This window comes from Dicentrarchus labrax, unplaced genomic scaffold (genome assembly GCF_905237075.1).
Source record: "Dicentrarchus labrax unplaced genomic scaffold, dlabrax2021, whole genome shotgun sequence".
NCBI lineage: Eukaryota > Metazoa > Chordata > Actinopteri > Moronidae > Dicentrarchus > Dicentrarchus labrax.
Genome location: NW_026136715.1, coordinates 23,588,838 through 23,611,481, shown reverse-complemented (window position 1 = coordinate 23,611,481; position 22,644 = coordinate 23,588,838). Strand labels below are relative to the sequence as shown.

The 22,644-nt window shown below is 40.2% G+C and overlaps 1 protein-coding gene across 1 annotated transcript in view; it reads left to right on the top strand.

Annotated features, from left to right (window-relative positions):
- ctnnbl1 (catenin, beta like 1) overlaps positions 1–21,743 on the top strand; it is a 56,880-nt gene extending 35,137 nt beyond the window's left edge. Inside the window, exons 15-17 of the mRNA XM_051426546.1 lie at positions 12,487–12,624; positions 13,051–13,123; positions 20,931–21,743. Coding sequence (XP_051282506.1) covers positions 12,487–12,624; positions 13,051–13,123; positions 20,931–21,019 — 300 coding nt within the window. The 3' untranslated portion in view covers positions 21,020–21,743. The remainder of the gene's footprint in view (positions 1–12,486; positions 12,625–13,050; positions 13,124–20,930) is intronic.
- The last annotated feature ends 901 nt before the right edge of the window (positions 21,744–22,644 follow it).

Sequence of the window (22,644 nt, the reverse complement as noted above, 5' to 3'; positions counted from 1 at the left end):
GGCTAGACAGACCGATGGAGGGATACAGATAGAAGATAAGTGGCCAGGCAGGGGATAATGGCTTCAACAGAGAGAGAAAGAGCATCCTGTCCTCAGAAAAGGCTGGAAAAAAGGCAGATCTCAGAATAAGAAGTACAGTTAAAATAAGAGAAGTGGATGGGTAAACAGGGAAAAGGTGCGATATTGAAAGGAAGTGAAGGAATTTGAGTGAAAGAGGACATGATGAGGGGGAGGAGTGTGTGTGAGATTCCTATCTAAAGATGACTGAAGATTAATCTTTCAGACAGACATAGTGGTGGGATCGCCAAGAAAAGGCCAGACAGTTTGACATTTTCTCTCCCTCCCTCGCCTTTTCTCCTTTTCTCTCTCCCTGTCTTCTTCTGTCAATCTCTCGTCTCTTCCTCCGGGATGGCGAAAGTATGACTTTGTGATACCCTGGTGATAAGAAACCTTGTATGCGTGCACCACTATCTTTGAAGCCACGCGGTTAGCCTTCCCCAGTTCAGAGCCATATAGTGAGCCAGGCAGACCCAAGGCAGAAAGTGATAAAATACCTATTTGTGGCACAGCAATACTATTCTGTTTATTATAAGAGCTATTATATTATTAAAAAAGTTATGTTTTAATAAACCTTTTACCTTTTACCCAATACTACCACGCACAGGGCTCTAACACCATGTCGAACTTCCTCAGACTCGGAGTATCATGAAAGTTTTTGGTTGTGAAAGTTGCATAAATAGGAACATGTTATTATATGTATCAATAGAATGGACTGTGACTCTGCCCTGTCATAAAACTAATGCTGATACAATTCACAGCAGAGCATACAACAAAAACCTTAAGAGTTCTCCACTTTAATTTAGCATCGCTCTCCTATGACATTGTTGGACTCAGAATTGATGCAGAACTAGAGATGTTAGGCTAGAAGCTGCTAATGTAGCCTCAAGCAGAGATGAGAAGCGGACTACAGAGACCTGGTGAACTCACTTCTTTCTTTGGGAGTTTGAACTGTTATACAATACAATACAAGCAAATTGAAGACAGGTTGGAATCTAGAAAATCATGATGGATTTGGCACAGTTTATCTAGATGTTTTATGGACTAAACAATTAAAGGATTCATCAAGAAAATAAACGTCAGAGTAACCGATAGCGAGATGCACCCCTGAACTTGTTTCATGGTAACTGGTCTAGATTTTTAGCAATGCCGCATAACTATAGGGAGGATGAGATTCGTCAGTTCACAACTTCGGTACAGATTGAAGTATTACAGAAAAAATAATGGATGTATTGACACTAAAATGATGATCCATCATTTGCTCAAATATTTAATTTGTCTAATACTTCTGTTAATGAGCAAATACATGTTAAAGTGCTGCTCTTTAGTACAAAAACACAAACTACAGTTAATGTTGTGGTAAAGAAAATAACTTTAACATTGCCACTATGAGCACTATCAAAGCACTTCTGTGTCTTTCACAGCTGCTAGCATGCCTGCACAGCCATTACACTCAAATCTCAAACATCTTCTAGGAGAAAACGTATCTTAATAATTGGGCAAATCCTAAAAATAGGCTGGAAAAAACCAACAAACAAACAACAAACCAATTTCTTAATTGTTTAAGGGCGCCTTCATAGGTGAAAAACCTAAGTTAGTATGCAGGGTAATTTCATATTTAAAATAGGATTTAATGCATATTGTTGCATTAGTGAATGCAGAAATATCCTCATGTGAACCTGCTCGTGAAAATGAAAGCAGAATTCATCACTAGAGAATCCATGTCTTATTAACTACTGAACTGAGCTGAAATTAAAGGCAGATGGTGTTTTGCATTGACCTCATTTATAAACTAGTGTTTGTGGATGGATAATGAATACTTTTTATTGTATTGTGTCAGGTATTAATTGATGATGCTGGTGCACATTACCGACTGGGTTTCCCAATAGATTCCCAATGGATTCAGCAAAAGACTGTGGTTTTTGTTCCTACTGGTACAACCCTAATACCAAAAACACCCAGATGATACTGTAAATGTGTGAATCCCAGCTTCCACCAAATGTCACGTTATGTTAAATAAGGTGATAAAGACGGCTACCCAGTTCTGTCCAGCGCCTCAGCTGAATCGGCTGCCGTCAGCAGCGGTGTTTTATCTCTCTCTGCTGTGCCTTTTGGTTTCCCCTAGTTAAGCCTGTTTTTAAGGGGCGGTAAGCAAAATGTTTTTCCTCTGCAACATATTACCCACAGATTTCTCAGGAGGATAGCAAAGAAAAAAGCTGCTGCTGCTCTTTCTCTGCATCTCCAGCCCAGTCCCTTTAATAAGCTGCTTATTTTACTCCAACCTTGGTATCTCTCTCCTCTCCTCTCTTTCTAGCCTTCTGATTCTCTCCTTCTCTCCCTTAAAGCTGCTTTCCCCATCCTGCTATATTTCTCACTTCCTCCCCCCTCTCCTCTGTTTCTTTCATCCCTCTTTTCCTGTCTTTTACTCACCCCCAACATCCATTACTTCTCCTCCCTCCTCTCAAGTGTCTTGTTTTTCTCCCCCTATGTGGTCTCCTTAATTTTCATTTCCTCTCTAGCTTTTCGTTGCATCTTCCCCTCTTCAATTACTTCCTTGCGATCCACTCAGTTTCTTTTGCGAGTCTTTCGGTGTCTTTTCATTCTCCCTTCATCCTCCATTTCTTTCTCAATTCTCTCACATTGTCTCCATCCTTCAATCCTTCTTCCATCCATCACTCCTTCACCGCTTCTCCCTGTTCTTTCTTCCCTCTTCTTTCTCCTATTTCTTCTCTCCCGCGAATGCAACTACTTTCACTTCTCTTTCTCCACCTCTTTTCCTTCCAAACCTTCCCTCTGCTCTCAGCTTGTTGGTAACAGCTCTTGGAGATTGATGAAGCTCAGCAAAACATGGCTGAGCCCGACCTCAATACTGTAAAATGCCTGAATGCACTTTCCTAGCACCTAAGCACCCAGTTGCTCGCTGTGTTTTGTGTGTGTAAGTGTGTGAGTGTGTGTGTGTGTGTGTGTGTGTTTGCTTTACTGGGCTGTAGCAAGAGTGTAGAGCAGAAATGGGCTGGTTTTGCATTGCTGACAGTAGACATTTTCAAAGAAATGTGTGTTAAGTTGGAATTGGTTTTGCACCTGGATGTGATATATTTTGTTTTCTTAAATGTCTTCCAAGAATAAATGCTCTGGCTCTGTGTCTCTCTCTCTCTCTCTCTCTCCCTCCCTCCCCAACCCCTCTCTTTTTTTTCTTTAAAATCAATTTCCCTCATCCTTCATTCCTTCAAACATCACAATTCATTCATGGTTGAGGATGAGGGAGGACAGCACACAGCAGTGCTGAGAAATCTGGTTCCAAAACACAAGCACATTTGCGTTTGGATTGGTTGGTTTCAACTTAAGAGCTTTTTACCCTTTTAAGTCCAGTTGATTTTGCCAGGTTACTGGGGGCTGTTGCTCAGGAGTTAGTTGTCCACTAATCAGAAGGTTTAGTTTGATCAGTTTGATCCCCCGCTCCTCCTGCTTCGTGTCGAAGAGTCCTTGAGCCAGATACTGAACCCCAAATTGCTCCTGATGCTGTGCATCAATGGATGATCGTGTATGAAGGTTAGTTTCTGTTTGTGACTGGTCATCCATCAGTGTATGAATGTGTGTGAATGGGTGAATGTGGCATGTAGTGTAAAATTGAGTCACGACAACTGAATTAATAGTAGTCGTCAACTACTATTTGATAGCATTTTATCTGAATCGAGTATCGAATCTGCTTACTGAATCTGAATTCTGTTTTTAATCTGCTTATAAAAATCTGAATCCATTCAAACCCCCTATTTAATCCATTTTGAAAAAAAAGTAATTATAAATAACAACAACACAAAGCTAAGATGAAATCTGAAGGGTGACACAACAGGACAGCAACCTAAAAATGAGTAATCTGTGTATTTTGCCGATCTAGGTATCACATCTAGATATATGCGTGCAAAATGAGCCAGCCATTTTATCTGTGTTTGAGTGCAGGAAGCAGTGGGACAACAGGATTGGGTGAGTTTTGGACATACACTGTGATCTCTGGTAATTGTCCACCGTTGCTCTACTCATTATGGTGCACTGTGCTTACCGTCAGTTTCTGTTCATTTAGGTCAACAAATAGACGCAGACAGAAATACTCATAATACTCAACCAAAAGAAGCTCTGTGAATTCCCTTGCAGCCCGCCATTCCATAACTGTACTCTCCTTTCTCCTTGTTGGTAACAGCTCTTGGAGACGCCTAGCCTCAGGCTCATGTTTATAGCTTGGCAATAAAAATGACAAATGACAACCTACCACCATGACAATTAGGTCCACCTAACCTCTAACCTAACCTAATGCAGTCTTAAACAACAGCCCTACTATAAACCCTGCCTTCATGAAGGTTATATTGTTTACTAAATGTGTAATGTAAATGTAAATCTCAATATGACACAATTCCACCACAAACTACAGCCTCCAGACAATAAAATTACATCCAACACTTTCAATAAGAACTGAACATGGTAACCTTAATGGTGGTAAGTCGTCTTCACCTTCTTGCCTACTGAGGCCGGACGACCAAAAAACGTGTAAGTAGTTGTAGTGAGTGTTTTACCCCAAACGGCAACAATGTGCCCATTTCACACTCAAAGACAAACTTTAACAAGCAACACATAAGTGAGATTTATGCTGTATTGAATGTGTTTTCAAACAGTATTTTTTCTTTTTACAAGAGCCCCATCTCCAATAAAGAGCATCACAAAGCTGCTTTCCTGAGCCTTTCTGAGTGAACCATCCTGGACTGTCTCCGACACAGTGGATTACAGCGTCCAGAAATGGGGCTTTGACAAGGTATTAATATGACATCTCAGATGATAAGTAACCGATAAAGTGCAAATGAGTTGCTTGGCATTAAACACAAACTGCCCAGCATTTTAACATTTGGACAGAGTTCAGCATAGACTGAATGACATGGTCTTCTTGGTAGTAAGTACCTCCTCCCTCCCGGTAACACTGCTGTTTTGCTTTGCCCCACTTTGTGAACGAACTCTAATTGATGTGCGCCCAAAGCACAGGGCTGTTCTTTTTCTGGGAGATTATCATAACTTGAAATCAGCATGTTGTCTCTTGCTCTCACAAAGTTTCAGTTTTTTCCTCAAAGTTTACCTCATTATCAACCCCTGTATCTCTGTTTTTTAATGAGGATATCTAACCTCTCTCTTTCTGGTGTTTGCTTAAGCCTTATAAAGAGCATTACGTCCTATACGCACGCACGCACGCGCACACACACACACACACACACACACACACACACACACACACACACACACACACACAGTCACAGTGGGTTTTTGCAAAGTGCTGACAAAGAAATCACTTTAATTCTGCATCTAAGCATCCCAGTGGAAAAGAAAGCACAGGAATAACAACCAGCCACACACACACAAACACACACTATCTCATACCAAACCCAATACACATATATTAAGGAACACACAAAGACAAAAGGTTCCTGTACAAAGACACACATTCCTTACATGCATGTCATACACAGGCACAAACACACCTACATGGTTTCCAATATGCACAACACTCGCACTATGCACACAGTCTTCCATATATCGCACACACCCCAGCACACAAACACACACATGATGCAGCTGAGTTACAGTAAAGGGACTGAGACTGAAAATCACTGCTTATTACTTTGTCTGTACTGTAGCCAGGCTGCCAGGCTCCCCTGAGGTTGCAGTAATTGACTTGTCCAATCTCTTCTTTCAGCACGTTATTCTTTTTCCGCTTCTTCTGTACGGTGTTTGCCAGAGGGGCCGAGCTGCCACACAAAAGATATTGCCCGCAATGTCAAAACTCACGAGTGGACAAAACTCTGCCACTGTAATGAATACTGCCAAGCTGCCCATGCTCGGCTCAGGTTTTAATATCCCAAACGTCCACTTCCACTGCTCACAATAATGAATATTTAATGCACTTGTCATGGTTCAAAACCTTCCACTCCCCTTACAGATTCAAAGATATGGTCTGATTCATCATGTGTGTTGAACATCTTTTCTCCATTCCATTACAGTAAGGGTCCCTCGAGGGGACAGCAATTGACTTCTCTTAGACCTTATTTGAACATGTTTTTCTTTCTTTCTTCCCCTTGACGAATAATAAATGACATAGACAATGTTAGTTGATTTACGGTTGGAGCATTTTTAAGGCTTTGGTGAAACTCCTCTGGTTGAATCAAGCTGAGGCATTGCTTTTAGAAATATCTGCTTCTTCGGTTTAAAAAAAAATTAAAGGTGTGTGTAAATACACAACTCAGGTAGGGGCAACCTAGTTCAGGTTTGATTGCAGCAAGTGGCCTTTAGCTTCATGTTACCGCCTCCCTCCTCTCAAGTGTGCTCCTCTGCAGCCCATTCTTACATGTGATACCCTTCTACATTTATCTTTACCAAAGCACAATTACAGCTTCAGGCTCATGGTTATGGTAGCACTGACATTAACAGTTAAGCTACAACGTAAATCTATTATATCGTAAAATTATCCAGGAGATACTTTGGTTTCTGTTATGGTGAACATTGATGATATGTTGAGTGTGAATGTTCCTACTTGGACATTGGGGGAAAAAATGCTTGAAAAAAATGAATGAATAGATAACCCTCTGGGAGCTTTCAAGCACATCTTGCAGTCTTCTTCAGCAGATAGAGTTGTGACCATGAACACCAGCTACCAGATGGGAAGGCGTCACAGTTGTTGACCAGGAGTCGGTAGGCAGCCAGAGAAAGATCAAGGAGGCCAGAGACAGGGGTAACAGAGGCTGGTTAAATGTCAATGGCATAAGAGATGCCAGGAGATGCACGCAGCTCGCTGAAAAGATAGGCGAGACCTCGACTCTATAGTGAAGCATTGCTGCAGACGCTGTCATGCGTCTCACGTGGCAGTGTGAATGCTCTAATTTGTTAACATGGGCGCCAAAATAAAAATCAAGACGTTCTGCCACGCAGACGTGTGTGAAAAAAGCTGCAAAGGAAAAGTCAGGGGATCACCAAAGTGATTTAGATTTACCTCCTCTGGAACACAAGAGTATGCATAAAGTCCCTTGCAGTTCATCTAATAGTTGTTGAGATAATTTAGTCTTAACCAAAGTGGTGGACACCACTGACATGACTAAAAATACAGTGGGTACGGAAAGTATTCAGACCCCTTTAAATTTTTCACTCTTTGTTTCATTGCAGCCATTTGCTAAAATCAAAAAAGTTCATTTTATTTCTCATTAATGTACACTCAGCACCCCATCTTGACAGAAAAATACTGAAATGTAGAAATTTTTGCAAATTTATTAAAAAAGAAAAACTGAAATATCACATGGTAAGAAGTATTCAGACCCTTTGCTCAGTATTGAGTAGAAGCACCCTTTTGAGCTACTACAGCCATGAGTCTTCTTGGGAATGATGCAACAAGTTTTTCACACCTGGATTTGGGGATCCTCTGCCATTCTTCCTTGCAGATCCTCTCCAGTTCTGTCAGGTTGGATGGTGAACGTTGGTGGACAGCCATTTTCAGATCTCTCCAGAGATGCTCAATTGGGTTTAGGTCAGGGCTCTGGCTGGGCCAGTCAAGAATGGTCACAGAGTTGTTCCGAAGCCATTCCTTTGTTATTTTAGCTGTGTGCTTAGGGTTATTGTCTTGTTGGAAGGTGAACGGCCCAGTCTGAGGTCCTGAGCAATCTGGAAGAGGTTTTCTTCCAGGATATCTCTGTACTTGGCCGCATTCATCTTTCCTTCAATTGCAACCAGTCGTCCTGTCCCTGCAGCTGAAAAACATCCCCATAGCCTGATGCTGCCACCACCATGTTTCACTGTTGGGATTGTATTGGGCAGGTGATGAGCAGTGCCTGGTTTTCTCCACACATACCGCTTAGAATTAACGCCAAAAAGTTCAATCTTGGTCTCATCAGACCAGAGAATCTTATTTCTCATAGTCTGGGAGTCCTTCATGTGTTTTATGTGTTTTATGTATGTCTTTCACTGAGGAGAGGCTTCCGTCGGGCCACTCTGCCATCAAGCCCCGACTGGTGGAGGGCTGCAGTGATAGTTGACTTTGTGGAACTTTCTCCCATCTCCCTACTGCATCTCTGGAGCTCAGCCACAGTGATCTTTGGGTTCTTCTTTACCTCTCTCACCAAGGCTCTTCTCCCACGATTGCTCAGTTTGGCTGGACGGCCAGGTCTAGGAAGAGTTCTGGTCGTCCCAAACTTCTTCCATTTAAGGATTATGGAGGCCACTGTGCTCTTAGGAACCTTGAGTGCTGCAGAAATTCTTTTGTAACCTTGCCCAGATCTGTGCCTTGCCACAATTCTGTCTCTGAGCTCCTTGGGCAGTTCCTTCGACCTCATGATTCTCATTTGCTCTGACATGCACTGTGAGCTGTAAGGTCTTATATAGAAAGGTGTGTGCCTTTCCTAATCAAGTCCAATCAGTTTAATTAAACACAGCTAGACTCCAATGAAGGAGCAGGACCATCTTAAGGAGGATCAGAAGAAATGGACAGCATGTGAGTTAAATATGAGTGTCACAGCAAAGGGTCTGAATACTTATGACCATGTGATATTTCAGTTTTTCTTTTTTAATAAATTTGCAAAAAATTCTACATTTCTGTTTTTTTCTGTAAAGATGGGGTGCTGAGTGTACATTAATGAGAAATAAAATGAACTTTTTTGATTTTAGCAAATGGCTGCAATGAAACAAAGAGTGAACATTTTAAAGGGGTCTGAATACTTTCCATACCCACTGTATGTCCAGAATAAATCGTTTCTTTATCTTCACTTCCACCTCTGCAGGGAGCTCATACAGATTTCAAACACAATCAAGCTGAATGCGGGATGCTTTGATTCAAAGATACAATGTACATTTATTTGATTGAGGCAATTCAGGGTCAGTTCTTAAGGTCCCAGTACTTGCCAGTTATTTTGATGAACTGCCTGATGAGCACTTTGAGTCAGTCTAACGCTGCTTGATTCTTGGCCAGTCAACATACCAGAGTGGTCATTATCGTAGAGGTCAGTCTTCCGCCTTTCAGCCCTTCTAGCTCATTCAGATAGTAACAGCAAGGAAAATCTGTTCACTCATGCTTTTGCATGACATTTTCTGTTAGACATTTAGCTTATACAGTTTGTTTCTTTGATCCTGCATTGCTGTTGTCACATGACTCCTCTTGCCTTTCCTTGCCTTGACAAGCCACACTCACACAAAACAGACCCTGAAAAAATGATATATTACATTCTCATGTTTTGTTTAGATTCTGATTCCTGTTCCTCCTCTGTCATTTTGACAACCACATCTTCCTCCTAGGCAGATTCTTTGTGTAGTAAATAAACTAAACAGAGCCTCTGACTGCAGGGTCATGGGGAAAAAAAATATGCCAATTTAATACTTACATCCAGATCTTGACACATAAAAAACATTTTGCATTCAGAATAATATTAGAAGTAAGTAGTGGAAGCTAACAGCAGTGGAGTTTATTTTTTTTTGGGGGGTTACTGATGGTTAACCATATGAATCCAGGTGGAAGCTGTTACTTTCTTATGGTTTCACTAATTAAATCCTCAGTCATGCAGCATATGTGTAGATGAAGTGTGGTAGACTGATTAAACAAGGATTTTTTTAGCCTCTAGATCAGTGCTTCCCAATCTTTTGTTGTCTGTCATACCCAACATCAATGTCAGATGAACCCCCTTCATGGACACCACCCATCGTGTTCCAGGGTGTTCAAGTTTGCATTCAGGTTTAGTACCACTTGAAGTTGTTTCAACTGTTTATGCTTTACTTTTAGCTTATAATCTTTTAGTATTTTATCCATTAATTTGAGGGAATTATAACTAGCTTTTAAATAGCTATTTCAATTAATGAAGTAATTAGTTATCTAATTATTTTAACTTTTTATCCATTACTATTGGCTGATTATTTAAAATGTGCATCCTCTTTTTGCTGAGTACTGTACTTAAACCATTTGTCTGTTTAACAAACTATTTAGACTTAAACTAGTTGCCAAGCATTCTCAGTGGTGATATGGTGTTACAACTGTCTCTGGGAGGTACTGTATGTACAGTGCACTCAGCTTATTGCTGGTAGATTACTGGTTACTGTGACAATACATTTACTAAAGATCAGCATCCCACTGATTTGGATGGTTCTCCTTGTTTTTTTCAAGCTACTTGAGCTACACCACAGTCATTCCACATACTGTACCCCACTACATATCTGCTCCCTGAATCCAGTATACCTTTTGGTTTTGATGATGGGCCTCCATTATCTTCTTTTACCCTGTGTCAAAATTAATCTCTGATTGCTGACACTGTATTTCCACTACTTTGCCAGTACATACATCATCCAAACTGCACATAATTTCATATGGGACCATCCTTCTGCAGCTGATGTCTGTAATGTAAACGTGGATATATAGTAACTTAGTTGTCCAAGGCCTTCCAGGAAGATGCCTCCAGCTGCGCTTTGCTGTGTTGGCCATGAACAGTGATGTGGATGGCAGCAAAAAGACTTGCTTCCTGTGTGAGAAAAAATGCAAACACGGTGAATGTGTTGCACATCTGTGTATGTACATGCTGTTTTTTCACTCCCCTTAAGGTGTCACATGTAGGCTTTGTGTCCTATCTGCCAGCCATTTAGGCCTACATCCTGTGTGTTGTATTTTTGCTGAAGTTGCATTGTGAGTTTTGTGTAACTTTGCCGCAAGCTACTGTATTGGCTCAGAATAATGAGCAGAGTTGTCCTGGAAACTGAGATAATCTTTTTTTCCTACAGGAAAGAGAGGCAACACAGTTTACATTCAAATAGCTTTGTTTCAAGTTTTTTGCATCTTTAATGCGAGCTAGTTGACAGCAACAAGGCCAAGCTTTGGGACTATTTTACAATGCAATAACTCTCCGCTTTGTAATAAAACAGAATTCTGGGCCAGTGTTTTACCCAGAGGACACAGAGGAAACAAATGCCCTACATTCAGTGGCTTTATTAAAGGTTTTTGTTTTAATTATCTGCATTGTTTTGCATCTTTAACAAGCTACCATTGACACTGTACAGTAGAGCTTTCCTCTAAAGTCTGCTCGTCTTTTCTTCTATCAGGATGAAATATTTAAAGCAGGATGACATCCTGCTTTCACAATGCAGTGTCACTTAAATGGATATGTTGTTTTGCATCCCAGCTCAGCAACCTGCAGCTCTATTCTTTTCCGAGAACTGTCCTGTACTGTAGTCCTGGGGAGCTGCCCTTAGATTGAGGCCTGTTAATGAGCTGAACTTCGGCTTTAATTTGGTTTTACAGTGTAATTGATCTTTAAGGACAAGGCCTTTTGAAAGTTTGAATTTTCTCCGAGATTAAATCATTGGGATGTAAATGTCATGTGTGGTACCCTTTAGCTTGACGCCGCAAGCTATTTGTTTTCATTAGCAACGCCTTGAAAAGTTGCCCTTTTTCTTGATTTAGTGTGTCACATACTGTTAAACATTTTGTTTCTTTTTAGTATTGGGCCATCTTTTCTTGCACTGAAACAGATAGAGAGTAAACCTACGTGAGTGCATGAGTCTAATATAGTTGATACTGAAATTTTATAAGGCAGACTTACAGTATATAGGTTAAATATATCATCAAATGCTCGGTTTCTTTCTATGAATTAAACTTACTGACCGAATTATATTGGAAAACGTTAGCTTTAGTCTATGTATGAAATAGTCTATAAAATCCTTTAAATAATTCTATGAAACACTTTTTAAGAGAATTAAGACATGGACTGTTGAAGAAAAGTTACATTTTAATGTTATAAATACTGATGATCACAAGGCGGCAGAGGCAGACTTGAAACATTACATTTTTACTCCCTATTTTTGACCCGTGTTTACCTCACTGCAGTAATTTACGTTATATATGGCCTTAACTTTCTTCCTACTGTCCATACATAGGGGTTAAACTGTATGACAGCAAAACACTTAACACACACTGTCTGGATTTCTCTACCACTCCAGTGGCTTACACTCCAGACTCCCCTCGCCCCCTCAGGTCTGCTTCTTAATCTCTAATGATGATTAATGTGGGTTGGGTGCGTATTGGCAGCACTGTGTTATTGGCATACTGACAGGGTTGTTAAGATGGATAACTATGCAGGAGTGTGTATGTATGTGTGAGAGTGTGAGCGCCAGCAGCGGAGCCCCTTTTTTTTGCAGCCTAGCAGTGAAATCAATTGACTTGTGTGTCTGGTCAATGGAGAAAATAGATTTGTGGAAAAAGCTGAAAAACAACACCCAAATTAAACTTTGTTCTGTGTTTGAATCTGTTTAAAGTGTGTAGACAATAGAAAACCCCCCCATAAACAGTAAATTGTGATTTATTCACCTCATCATGAATAAAAACATGTCTTTTTCTGAATGTTTTGTTTTTAACGTGTGAGTGTGTGTTTGTCTGTGCAGGAGATGGTTCGTCGGGGGGAGATCTTAGATGACAGCATGGAGGATGAGTTCTACCTTCGCCGCCTGGACGCCGGACTATTCGTCCTTCAGTTGATCTGTTACATTATGGTGGAGATCAGCAACTCGGGGATATCACAGGTACACAGGCACACACGCACACAAACAGACACACACACACACACACACACACACACACACACACACACACACACACACACAATAAACTTTGACTAATTATTGTTAGGACATCTGATCAGAGAAGCTATAAAAACAGACAAGGGTCAGATGGTTTTTATGAGTCTGGGTTTCACTGGACTTTTTCAGATTGGACACCACAACACTTTGTACCTGCTGCAGTATATTCTTGAGATATGATCGCAATTTTTGGAGAAATTTGTGAAAACAGTGTGTAAAGCTGTCAATGGACCATAGAACATATGAACATTGATACAAGACATAATTTTGACACCAATGATAAGTATACTGATTTCTTAGCAAAAGGGAATTCTAATTCGAGTTTGAGAACTTGAGTATGTTCCTGATCCTCTTTTCCTCTGCATTTAGCTGCAGCAGAGGGTCCACCAAATTCTCAACCTAAGAGGAGGATCTGTCAAAGTAGTGCGCCACATCATGAGAGGTAAGTAACTTCATTGTCTTTAATACCGCCATTTCTCAAATAAAAGCCAGCACTTGATTATGGCCAGCTTCAGTCACAAACAAATAAAGGCAGTGACGACAAAAAAAGAAAATAAATAAAAATGCATAATAATGGCTCTGTTTCCAAATTCATCCCAATTTACATCATTTGCAAATTTCTTTCACAGTATTAATTCAATATAACAACACAGGCACAAATGTTGCTCTGAGTGTCTCTTTAACGGAAACACTCTTCTCACTCACTGATAAATGAATTCCAATCAATTCTACTTTGGCCTGCTTTCTCTGCAGTAATCAGTTGTTATTGCAACACTTCTTGCAGATGTTTCACAACAAGGGATTATGCTCCCCCACACTCACTACAGGAGGCTTAATGTGAAACATATGGGGGAATGGTGAAGAAATTAACTTAACAACTTACTAAAACATGATGAAAAATATACTTGTATAATTGGGTGAATTAGAAATAAAGTCATGTCTCTGTTAATAGTCTCAAATAAAGGTCTTTTCTTCAGTGCTGGTTTAACCTAATGTCATTTTCGGAAATGACCCAACATGCAGTTACTGTCAAAACATGATAGCACCAATATTTTACTGAATTTTTTCCATCTAAGTGAATAAATGAATGTACAGATTTCTCCTACTTGGTTTGACCCCATTAACAAACCCAAGCCGTAGTATTTGAGTGAAACTATGAATCAGATCTACAGGTTGACCTGGCCTTGGCCTAAAAACACAAATCCCTCACATCTGAGTGAAATAGTATAAAATAAAGTGAATATACTTGTATTTTGACAGCCATAATAACTACAATAGCTGCCCCTACATCTTTAACAATCCATGTAACTTTCAGAGAACAGTTTAATGACACGTTTTTTTAAATCCTGTTTCCGAGTGCATCTCGCCCTGGCAAGGAAGCAACATTCCAGGGGGAAGTATTGGTATAATCACCGGTCTTTGGCTGTGGTTTTTGTTTCATAGCAAGCTCGTGCAGTTCGCCTGCCAACGTGCTTTTGTTGGAATATAATGAAATACAATGAATAATGTCATTCTTCCTTATTCTCTTGAGCAAAGGACCTGAGTAACTGTTGAAACTGTGGTGTCAAAATGCAAATCTCAGTTTAAATTTGGCTAAAATTTAGTAATTTTTCCACATTTCTGTCCAGTGCTTCCCTCCTGAGCATGTATATATTAAATTGAACAGTACTGGTCACACAGCACCATACTTATGGCGGTTAGGAAACTTAATGGAGCAGAGGAACAGCGGAGGATATACGTAGGTAATAACTGACAGTACTGAAGGTCATTACATAGAAAATGCAGATAGAAAACTTCATTTAATTTGAAAGTTACAGCAGCAGTAAAAGCAGAGTAAAATCCAGCATCTGCAATATCCAGGTAGAAATCTATGTGTTTATTGCTTTTTATTAACATTACCTGTGTGCAGATGGTAAAACAATATGCAGAAATGCATCCTGGCGTGCAAATATGCATTGTAATTTAATCATATTGTCATTTTGAGACGAGCAGGGACTGTCTGTCTGTCATTCATTGTTTTTTTACCCTCATCCCAAAGATTTCCTGTCCCGTCGCATTTGTTTTCTGTTTGGTTTTCAAAGACCTGGCAGGTGTGTTATTCTCTTCCCGGTGTGACATCCATCCTTCTTGTATCATTGTCGGGTAAAGCTTGAGGACGAACCTCCGTTCACACACCCTCTGGCTCTCAGTGGCATGTAGCACTGTAGATGGAGCCATCCGTCATGGTGGTGCCAAGCGTGGCAATTCTCCAGTCCACACTCTGTCTGTGTGTGTGTATGGGGGGTGTGTGTGGGGGGGATGTGTGTGTGTGTGTGGGAATGTGTTACCCTCATCTGTATATTTGCATACACGTGAACCTCGCTTTGTTTGTGTGCACATAATGTGTTTGCCTTTACATATTTATTGGTACATACATGTCCTTGCTTGCTTTCATGTCCATATTTTTCACATTTTAACATATCTTTGAGAGAAAGTCTACGCAGTTGCGTACATGTTTAGCTTGCATATTATAGTCACACATGCCCTTGGGTGTATATATTTGAATGCAGCACTTTGTACATAGTAATATGCATGTTGAGTGCACTTGTCCTTGCATGATCTTGGCTGCATGATGGACTTATTTATTTATTTATTTGTCATAAATAGTTTTTGTGTTTATGTATGTATGATTTTTACAGGCCACATTTGTGTGTGCGTGCATCTGCACTGTATAATGCCGTTGTGTGTGCGTGTGGCTCGTAGTGTGTGCCCTCACCCTTTTCCATTAGGCCGCACTGGGGAGCCCTCTCCCATTCCATGTGCCCCACCCGTCCAATGTGAAATTGCAGAAAAAGGTTAAGCACATGCAGAGTGCGTCGCCGGCTCTGCCATCTTGACCTTAATGGCTTTAGCTCACTGAATGAGAAGCAGCTCTGCAGGAAGGAAAGCATAGCACGCTGGAAGGATGAATATTGACTTCACTAATGTTTTGGAAACCTGCTGTGAGGTTTTCTACTCCAGAAAGTTTAGGTAGGTTATGTCACAGGTAGTTAGACTTGGCATAATCATAAAGGAATCTGATTGTAAATGACAACACTGTACCTAGCCTTTTAGATTATGCTAATAGAGCTCTGAGAAGCTACTATATATGACAAGAATAGGAATTCAGGTGATATAAAATGTACTTTCTGGTGGACTTGTTGCAGTCCAGTGCTCTGGGCAACACCTCAAGAACAGTTAGAGGGATCTGTGACAAGCTAGTTTTCTCCTTTGCCTTCAGCCGGAACTGAACTAGTTTGTACGCAATGTTTGTCTGACCTCAATGGAAGGCAAATGTGTTTATAGCTGTTCCAAACGACCAAAGTGAAGAGTCAGCAGACATAGAAAGGGGGGAGACGTGATATCATTTAAATACGGGGATAATGCTGCATTCACATGGATTCAGGCAGGTGGTAGACAGCAAACTGACAACACCTTCTGGACAGCACTGGAAAAACAAATTAATATTCTCATGTAATGACAGGATGAGAAAACAAACTTGACAATATGTTGGTATGGTGCTGTATATTTTAAAAAGAATTTAATACAAAATATTAACTAATATTATTCTGTGTATGACAGTTGTGAATTCCATTGCACAAGATGGCAAAAAGTAAAAATATTTAACTTTGGACGGCAATGTCTACCGTTTCCAGTGCCTGTGTTGTCTGCAGGCCTTGCCTTATTTTAAAGTCCTGCTCTCGTCCACTAAAATGATATCCTGTTTGCCGCCTAAATGGTCCCTTCTGGAAAACATTCTGTGTTGCACTCGGTTGATCACAAGAAAAGCGAGAGCAATAGTTGTGTCTGAGAATGAAAAAAAGAGCTAAAGAGAGAAACCCTGGCTCCTTTCTCACCTCCGCACAGCTGGCCAAGCGGGGTGTGGAGTTGGTGTGAATGTCGGTTAGAAAGTTAAAGAAACTGCAGGGTTTTTTTTTGTTTGCCACACATGCTATACTTTAATGCTGCCGATTTCCTTGAATAACCTTGGAAACAGTTATTTTTTTCCAGTTGGCACACTGAATGTAGCCGTACAATTTAGCTGGTGATTTTTCTCAAGGTGTCCTTTTGACATTTTAGAGATATCATATTTCAGACCTTGCACCTGTTGTTGAATCAAGACTGAAGAGAAGCTTGAGATACATAATATAACTTTGAAAAAGGTTTGATTTGTTTTCTAGATTGTGTCAGTGACGACCTCTGCTACATTTGAAAGCATGGTGGTTCGATTAACACACTACAGGATCATCTGTGCCACTGGATCAGACCAGTTTGAGACTGGTCTAAGAGTGTTCCAAATGAGTCGTGGTGTCCCAGCTGCAGCTGTAATCTCACTGTAAGTCCTACAGCGTGTCCCTATCCTTGGCTGCTGCTGCAGAGACTGCTCCTGGAAATGATTCTCCTTGTACTCATGGCAGATCAGTCCCAGTCACTGACCTGAGTAATGGCAATGCTCGGCACTGTATTGTCCTCTGCCGCGTTGCTGTGGTGACAGAAGGAGAGAGTACCAGCATGCCAAAGAAAAGGTTCTGCAGAGAGTTGAAGAGTCACCAAATCTCTGACCTTTCTGTCTGTGTGGCTGACTGCACCGCCATTTATAGACATGGAGACACACACACACGGGCACAATGACAGCCTGGTGATGAAAGAGGCTGTAGGTTTTCATGTTTTTGTTGAGTTGCTCTGTCCGTGTCCCCGTACCTGCTTTTCTCAGTCAACCTTATAATTCTGCCATTGTTTAGTTCAGTAACATCTCACACATTTGTGGATCAAATTCAGATCTGTGGTGCTGCCATTCAAGGCTACTGTGGAAGCTGCACACATGCAAACCATCAGCCCCATGCCTCCAGAGAGCGGCCCAACAGCGTTTATAACTGTACTCCCAACTTTGTAGTCTTCCTTTGCCCAACTCTCAGAATACCCAATGATGGAGTGACCTCTGTACTCTACTGTTGTCAGAAAACTTGTATCTCAATACTGTTCATGTACTGTCCTTCTGACTCTGCTGCTATCTGTTGTTGTTCTTGACTTTAAGACATACCTGCCTGATTTATTTCTTTAGTCCTTTGTCTCTCACTGGTGGAAAGTAACTAAATACATTTACTCAAGTGCTGTGTTTAAGTGCACTTTAGAGGCATTTGTACTTTAAAAGTTTTTTTAAAGATTAGGTTCCCCAACTTTCTTGGTCTGCACCCCTTTACAAAGAAAACCATGTCTGGTTGTGGCCCTTTTGACGTTTCAGATAAGTTGATAGCAGTTTCACCAAACAGTGATTTATATAATTTCTCGCAAAAAAAGCAAATTGTGTTTCATAACTTAGTTTTTTGGTCTCCATTAATCATCTCAAAACCCTCTGATTTATCTGTTGAGATTTCAAACTGAACAGAACTGTATATAAAGAGGGTCAAACTAACAATACCTCGACCAGCTACATCAGAAAAATGCTTCTTACACCTTGATTTCCTAAATAACAATGTATCAGTCAAGTCAGGGTACAATTTTCCATGAAACCAGCACTTTTACTTTTGGTACTTTGGTGCATTGCTGTCTTGGTACTTTTACTTAAGGAATCGTCTTCCACCACTGCTGTCATGAAACATTAGGGTATCATTGCTTTGAATTCCCAACATTAAACTCTACAAGATTTTGGTTTCATCTAAATGTTGATTTAGGAATGTAATCTTGTTTTCAGCTGAGTACCTTTAAAGGATCATTCTGGTTCAGTATAACGTAGATCTTTGTGGCAGCTCTGGCCATCAAAAGACCAAATAAAGCGATTTAGATAATCAGGTTAAACTGCGAGCTGTTCAGCAGTTGAGCAATTACATTGGTTCGTATAATGTAAGACCCAAACTGATATTATCTATTATTATCTAAGTTAAAGTATGTTTGTGTGTTCTTCCAGCACTCACAAAGACGAGTAGTGTTTTTCTACAATATCTCTGAGGTCCCCCCTGAGTTCCATTATGTCTGTCACTCTCCTTTATTTACTATCTAATAACATAAAATCATCCCTCCCCCCTCAAAAACAAAATCTCCTCAGTGTGTTTGACAGCCATGTTTCGTCCTTCTAAACCCTGCGGGCTCTTGTCAGGAAAGCCCCCTTCATTCTCTTCTCCCAGAGAAAAGTAGTCTTTTTCATCTTTCTGTCTCGACATCCCTGGGTTTAATGTGTAATCCCTGCCTCAGAGGCTGGCTGAGAGACGGAGCGAATGCTCCACTGGGGCTGCGGCAGCTGCAACTTTCTCTTTCTGCACATTAGATTCGAAATCGACCGTTGGACGGTCTAGAAGGCCTTGTGTAGGAGGCAGACGCAAGAAATGAAGAAAACAGTCCAAAGCACAGAAGCACAGGATGAAGTATAAGCACTGCACAGTACACCTGGACTGGTTACTGTTCGCAAACCAGAAGGATTTCAGTTGTCACTGTCATTGAATCTCTCATGATACATAAGCATCTTTTCAAAGGAAAATTCTTGTAATATGACTCTTTGTTATAAAAGGATGGACAGTCTAGACTAAAGTGAAAGTCTATTGAGTAATAGTTCTTTAATGTCTGTCAGCTTTCTCCTAAGAAATGCAAAGAATAGCTTAATTTTGCTGTTATTCATAAGAGAAGTTATTCATAAGTTATTCATTTTGCTGTTATTCATAATACTGTTATTCAGTATTTTAAATGGGCGGGAAAGAGAGATCATAGCTCAAATTTCCCACTGAGGAACCAGACTAGATCAGTAAACTGGTAAAGAGGGCAACTGCCCCGGACCATCATGTGGCAATTAGTTTGTGGTAATTTAATTGTAAATATGTTTGTTGATATTACTGTGACCAAATACATAATTCAGATATGCACAGATAATCCAAACAGATACCTGTCCGTCAGCTTCTTCTCGGAGTCCTAACTAAATCTAAGACATGGACATCATACATATCTTGCTACAACCTTGCTCACATTACAGTTACAGGATCTAAAATGTCCATCGTGGATAGACATCCATCTGTAATCCATTTCCATCCATTTAGAAATCATATTTTAAAAAAGCTCTCCTCCTCTTGTATCATGATCATTATATTCAGACTTGTTCTTCAGTATTAAAATAGCGACACTCATCCTCAATATCTTTTCATCCTTTTTCACCTGATTAGTTTTGTAGTGTGGAATAAAGCCTGACTAGTGTAACTAGTACTGTGCGGATGCAAAGTATCAAATGAGTAAAATATGTCAGTATCCATACTTGTAAATATAGCCACTTGAAATCAACCCATATCAATTGCAGGCTTAAATGAGTCCTGTTAGTCCTGCCAACTTTGAGTTTAAGCACCACCTTCATCCGGTTTAAGCCCCGCCCATTTCATGTACAGATACGAATGCAGATAAGATTTAGTTGGCTGAACAGATACAGATAATGGTGTACTCACTCATCCTTACAAGTTACAGAGCATACAAATGGCCCAAGGGAGCTTTTCAGATTTTTGTCAATAGCTTTTATCAAATGAACTTTATTTTCATCTGGACCTCCTCCCATTTCAAGCACAATCTATCTTTTTCAAATGAGCTATTACAGCCCGCTCTTTGTCAATAGCTTTCTCATTTTTCATCATAGGCTCTTCAGACCAACTTCACATTTATCTTTCCATTATATACACGACTAAAAGAAACAACTTCCAGTTTTATCCAGAAATATATTTTTGTGACATAAACAGATACAGATAATAGCTAAGCGTTAAATACAGTTGCTTTTTAGGGCTACAGGCAAAATATAATGTGACAAAGCTGATTGACTTTTTAATTGAATGTACTTTGAACTATTTAATTTTTCAATTTTTCAATATTTGCTGCTTTCAGCTGTGAGGATCACTGTTTTTCTGTGTGTTATACCATTATACACTGAATGTATTTGGACTTGGGGCATTTTGGTCAGTCTTTATGTTCAGTTGCTCGTCAGATTCTTTTACATAATCGTTCTATGCTCTTAGGAGTGGTTTAAGAACACAAAGGCACTCACCTTTCACTCTCAACATTCCGCTGTTGCACTCTGACTGAATCTTTCATGCAAATTCCTAAACCATGTATTATTTTCGTACTCACATTTATCCTCCGTTGGTGCTTTGGGTTGATTTTGTAAGTTTCAGCCTTCAGGGATCCTTCTATGTAACCTCAAAGGTCAAACAGCCGCCATGCCTGTGCTGTCAAGTCCAACTAATCCTCTGACTTTTCTTTGACTTTCGCAGAGTACGCTGAGAGCATCGGAGACGGGAAGAGTGACGAGTTCAAAGAGGCTGAGCGCAAGAGGATCATGGACCTTGTAGACAACTTCTAATCTCACATTCTATCTTTCTCATACACACACAGACACACACACACACACACACACACAATATGTTCTTACACATGAGAACATTGAAGTCACTGTTCTGATTTGGGGCTCATGGTGTCCGTGAACTTGAGCCAGTAACTAAAAGGCAGTGGTTTGTTTTTCTGAAACATACTGTAACTAAAGTCACTGAGTATGTTTACATGCACAGCAACACTGCAATTACAGTACTAGTTTGCTAAAAGCTTTGTTATTTACTTACTGTCATTGTTCAAAGAAATTCTTCAAATAACCTGCTTCACCTTGCCGCTTTGACCTTTACCTTGCCCGCATCGTTGACATCCAATGTGGGGAAAAAAAGTATTCAATCAACCCTTTCATTAATTAAATCTAATACATCTAAAAATCATCTTTATGTGCCAGAGGATTGGTTTAAATTCAGGGGTTGCTGTGCATGTAAGCCTGCTTACTGTATGAACATTAGGGGTTGAGTTTGGAGGGCAGAAGATTGTAGCTTGTCTGAAACACACAGTGAACCTAAAATGTTCTCAGATCTGCTGTTTATTTTCTGGGCTGCGGTGTTGAGCACTGCGGAATAATTATGGACAGGCTTTGCAGACATCTGCAAACTTAATATCTCTCCCTCGGCTCTCCCACTTTACCTGCTTTGTTTGTTTTGGATTTACGTGTAAAATATTTTCTAATAAAACATTTGGTAATAAAACCCTGATTGCATGTTTGGTTTGTTTGATTAATGTCACGGTTTAGTGTGTGTGATTGGCACGGCTTGTTGATAAGCGTCTCTGCCTACGCTTGGTTACTGTTGCACAGAGGCACAGATGGAGACAGCAAACCTATATCTGCAGCTTCCTTTGCAGAGAGAGAATCCTCACAGAAAGGCAGACCTGCTTCTTCTTTACTCGTCTTAACCCACCCACTGCTGGATCTCCGCAGCCTCCCGGAGCTCTCAGCCCACTGCTGTTTTTCTTTGTGATGCTGTTCATACACATCAGTGTGGAGGTGTATTATGCGAGAGCTGTATACACAAACCTACTGTATTATTCTCCCTGTCTTGTGCACCATACTTGTATTTCTGTTGTCTTTATGTTTGGGGCAAAAAAAAAAAATTCTGAGTGTGTGAGACAGAGGAAAATGAAATAAATTGTCTAAATATACATTATATTATTTGTTTTTATCAGAGTACAGCTGGCTTCAACATAAAGATAAGGCTAACCCCCTGCTGTGATAAATAAGCAGCCACTGGTGCAGCACTCCGTCTGATGCTTGACTGTGTAACCCACAAAGGAAGAGAAAGGGCTGTTTGCTAATACTAGACAATATGATCCATAACAATATGATATAAAACACTAACATTTGTCTTGGTGAAGCTACAGTAAAAAATTTTTTTCCTTTTTCGTCCTGGCTGAGGTTTTATATTTGTAGTATAACCAGTTAAATATCAGGTAAATATATCTGGTTATATGACAATTTATTTCAAGAATGTATTAGTTTATCTGCTATTTTATAGTCGTAATGTACTTCCAGTTAGTGGGTTAGGGGTTAGGGCTAACAATTTCCAGAGCTGGCAAATACATTTTTATTTTAGTTACCTGTTTAAATTATCAAGGCTT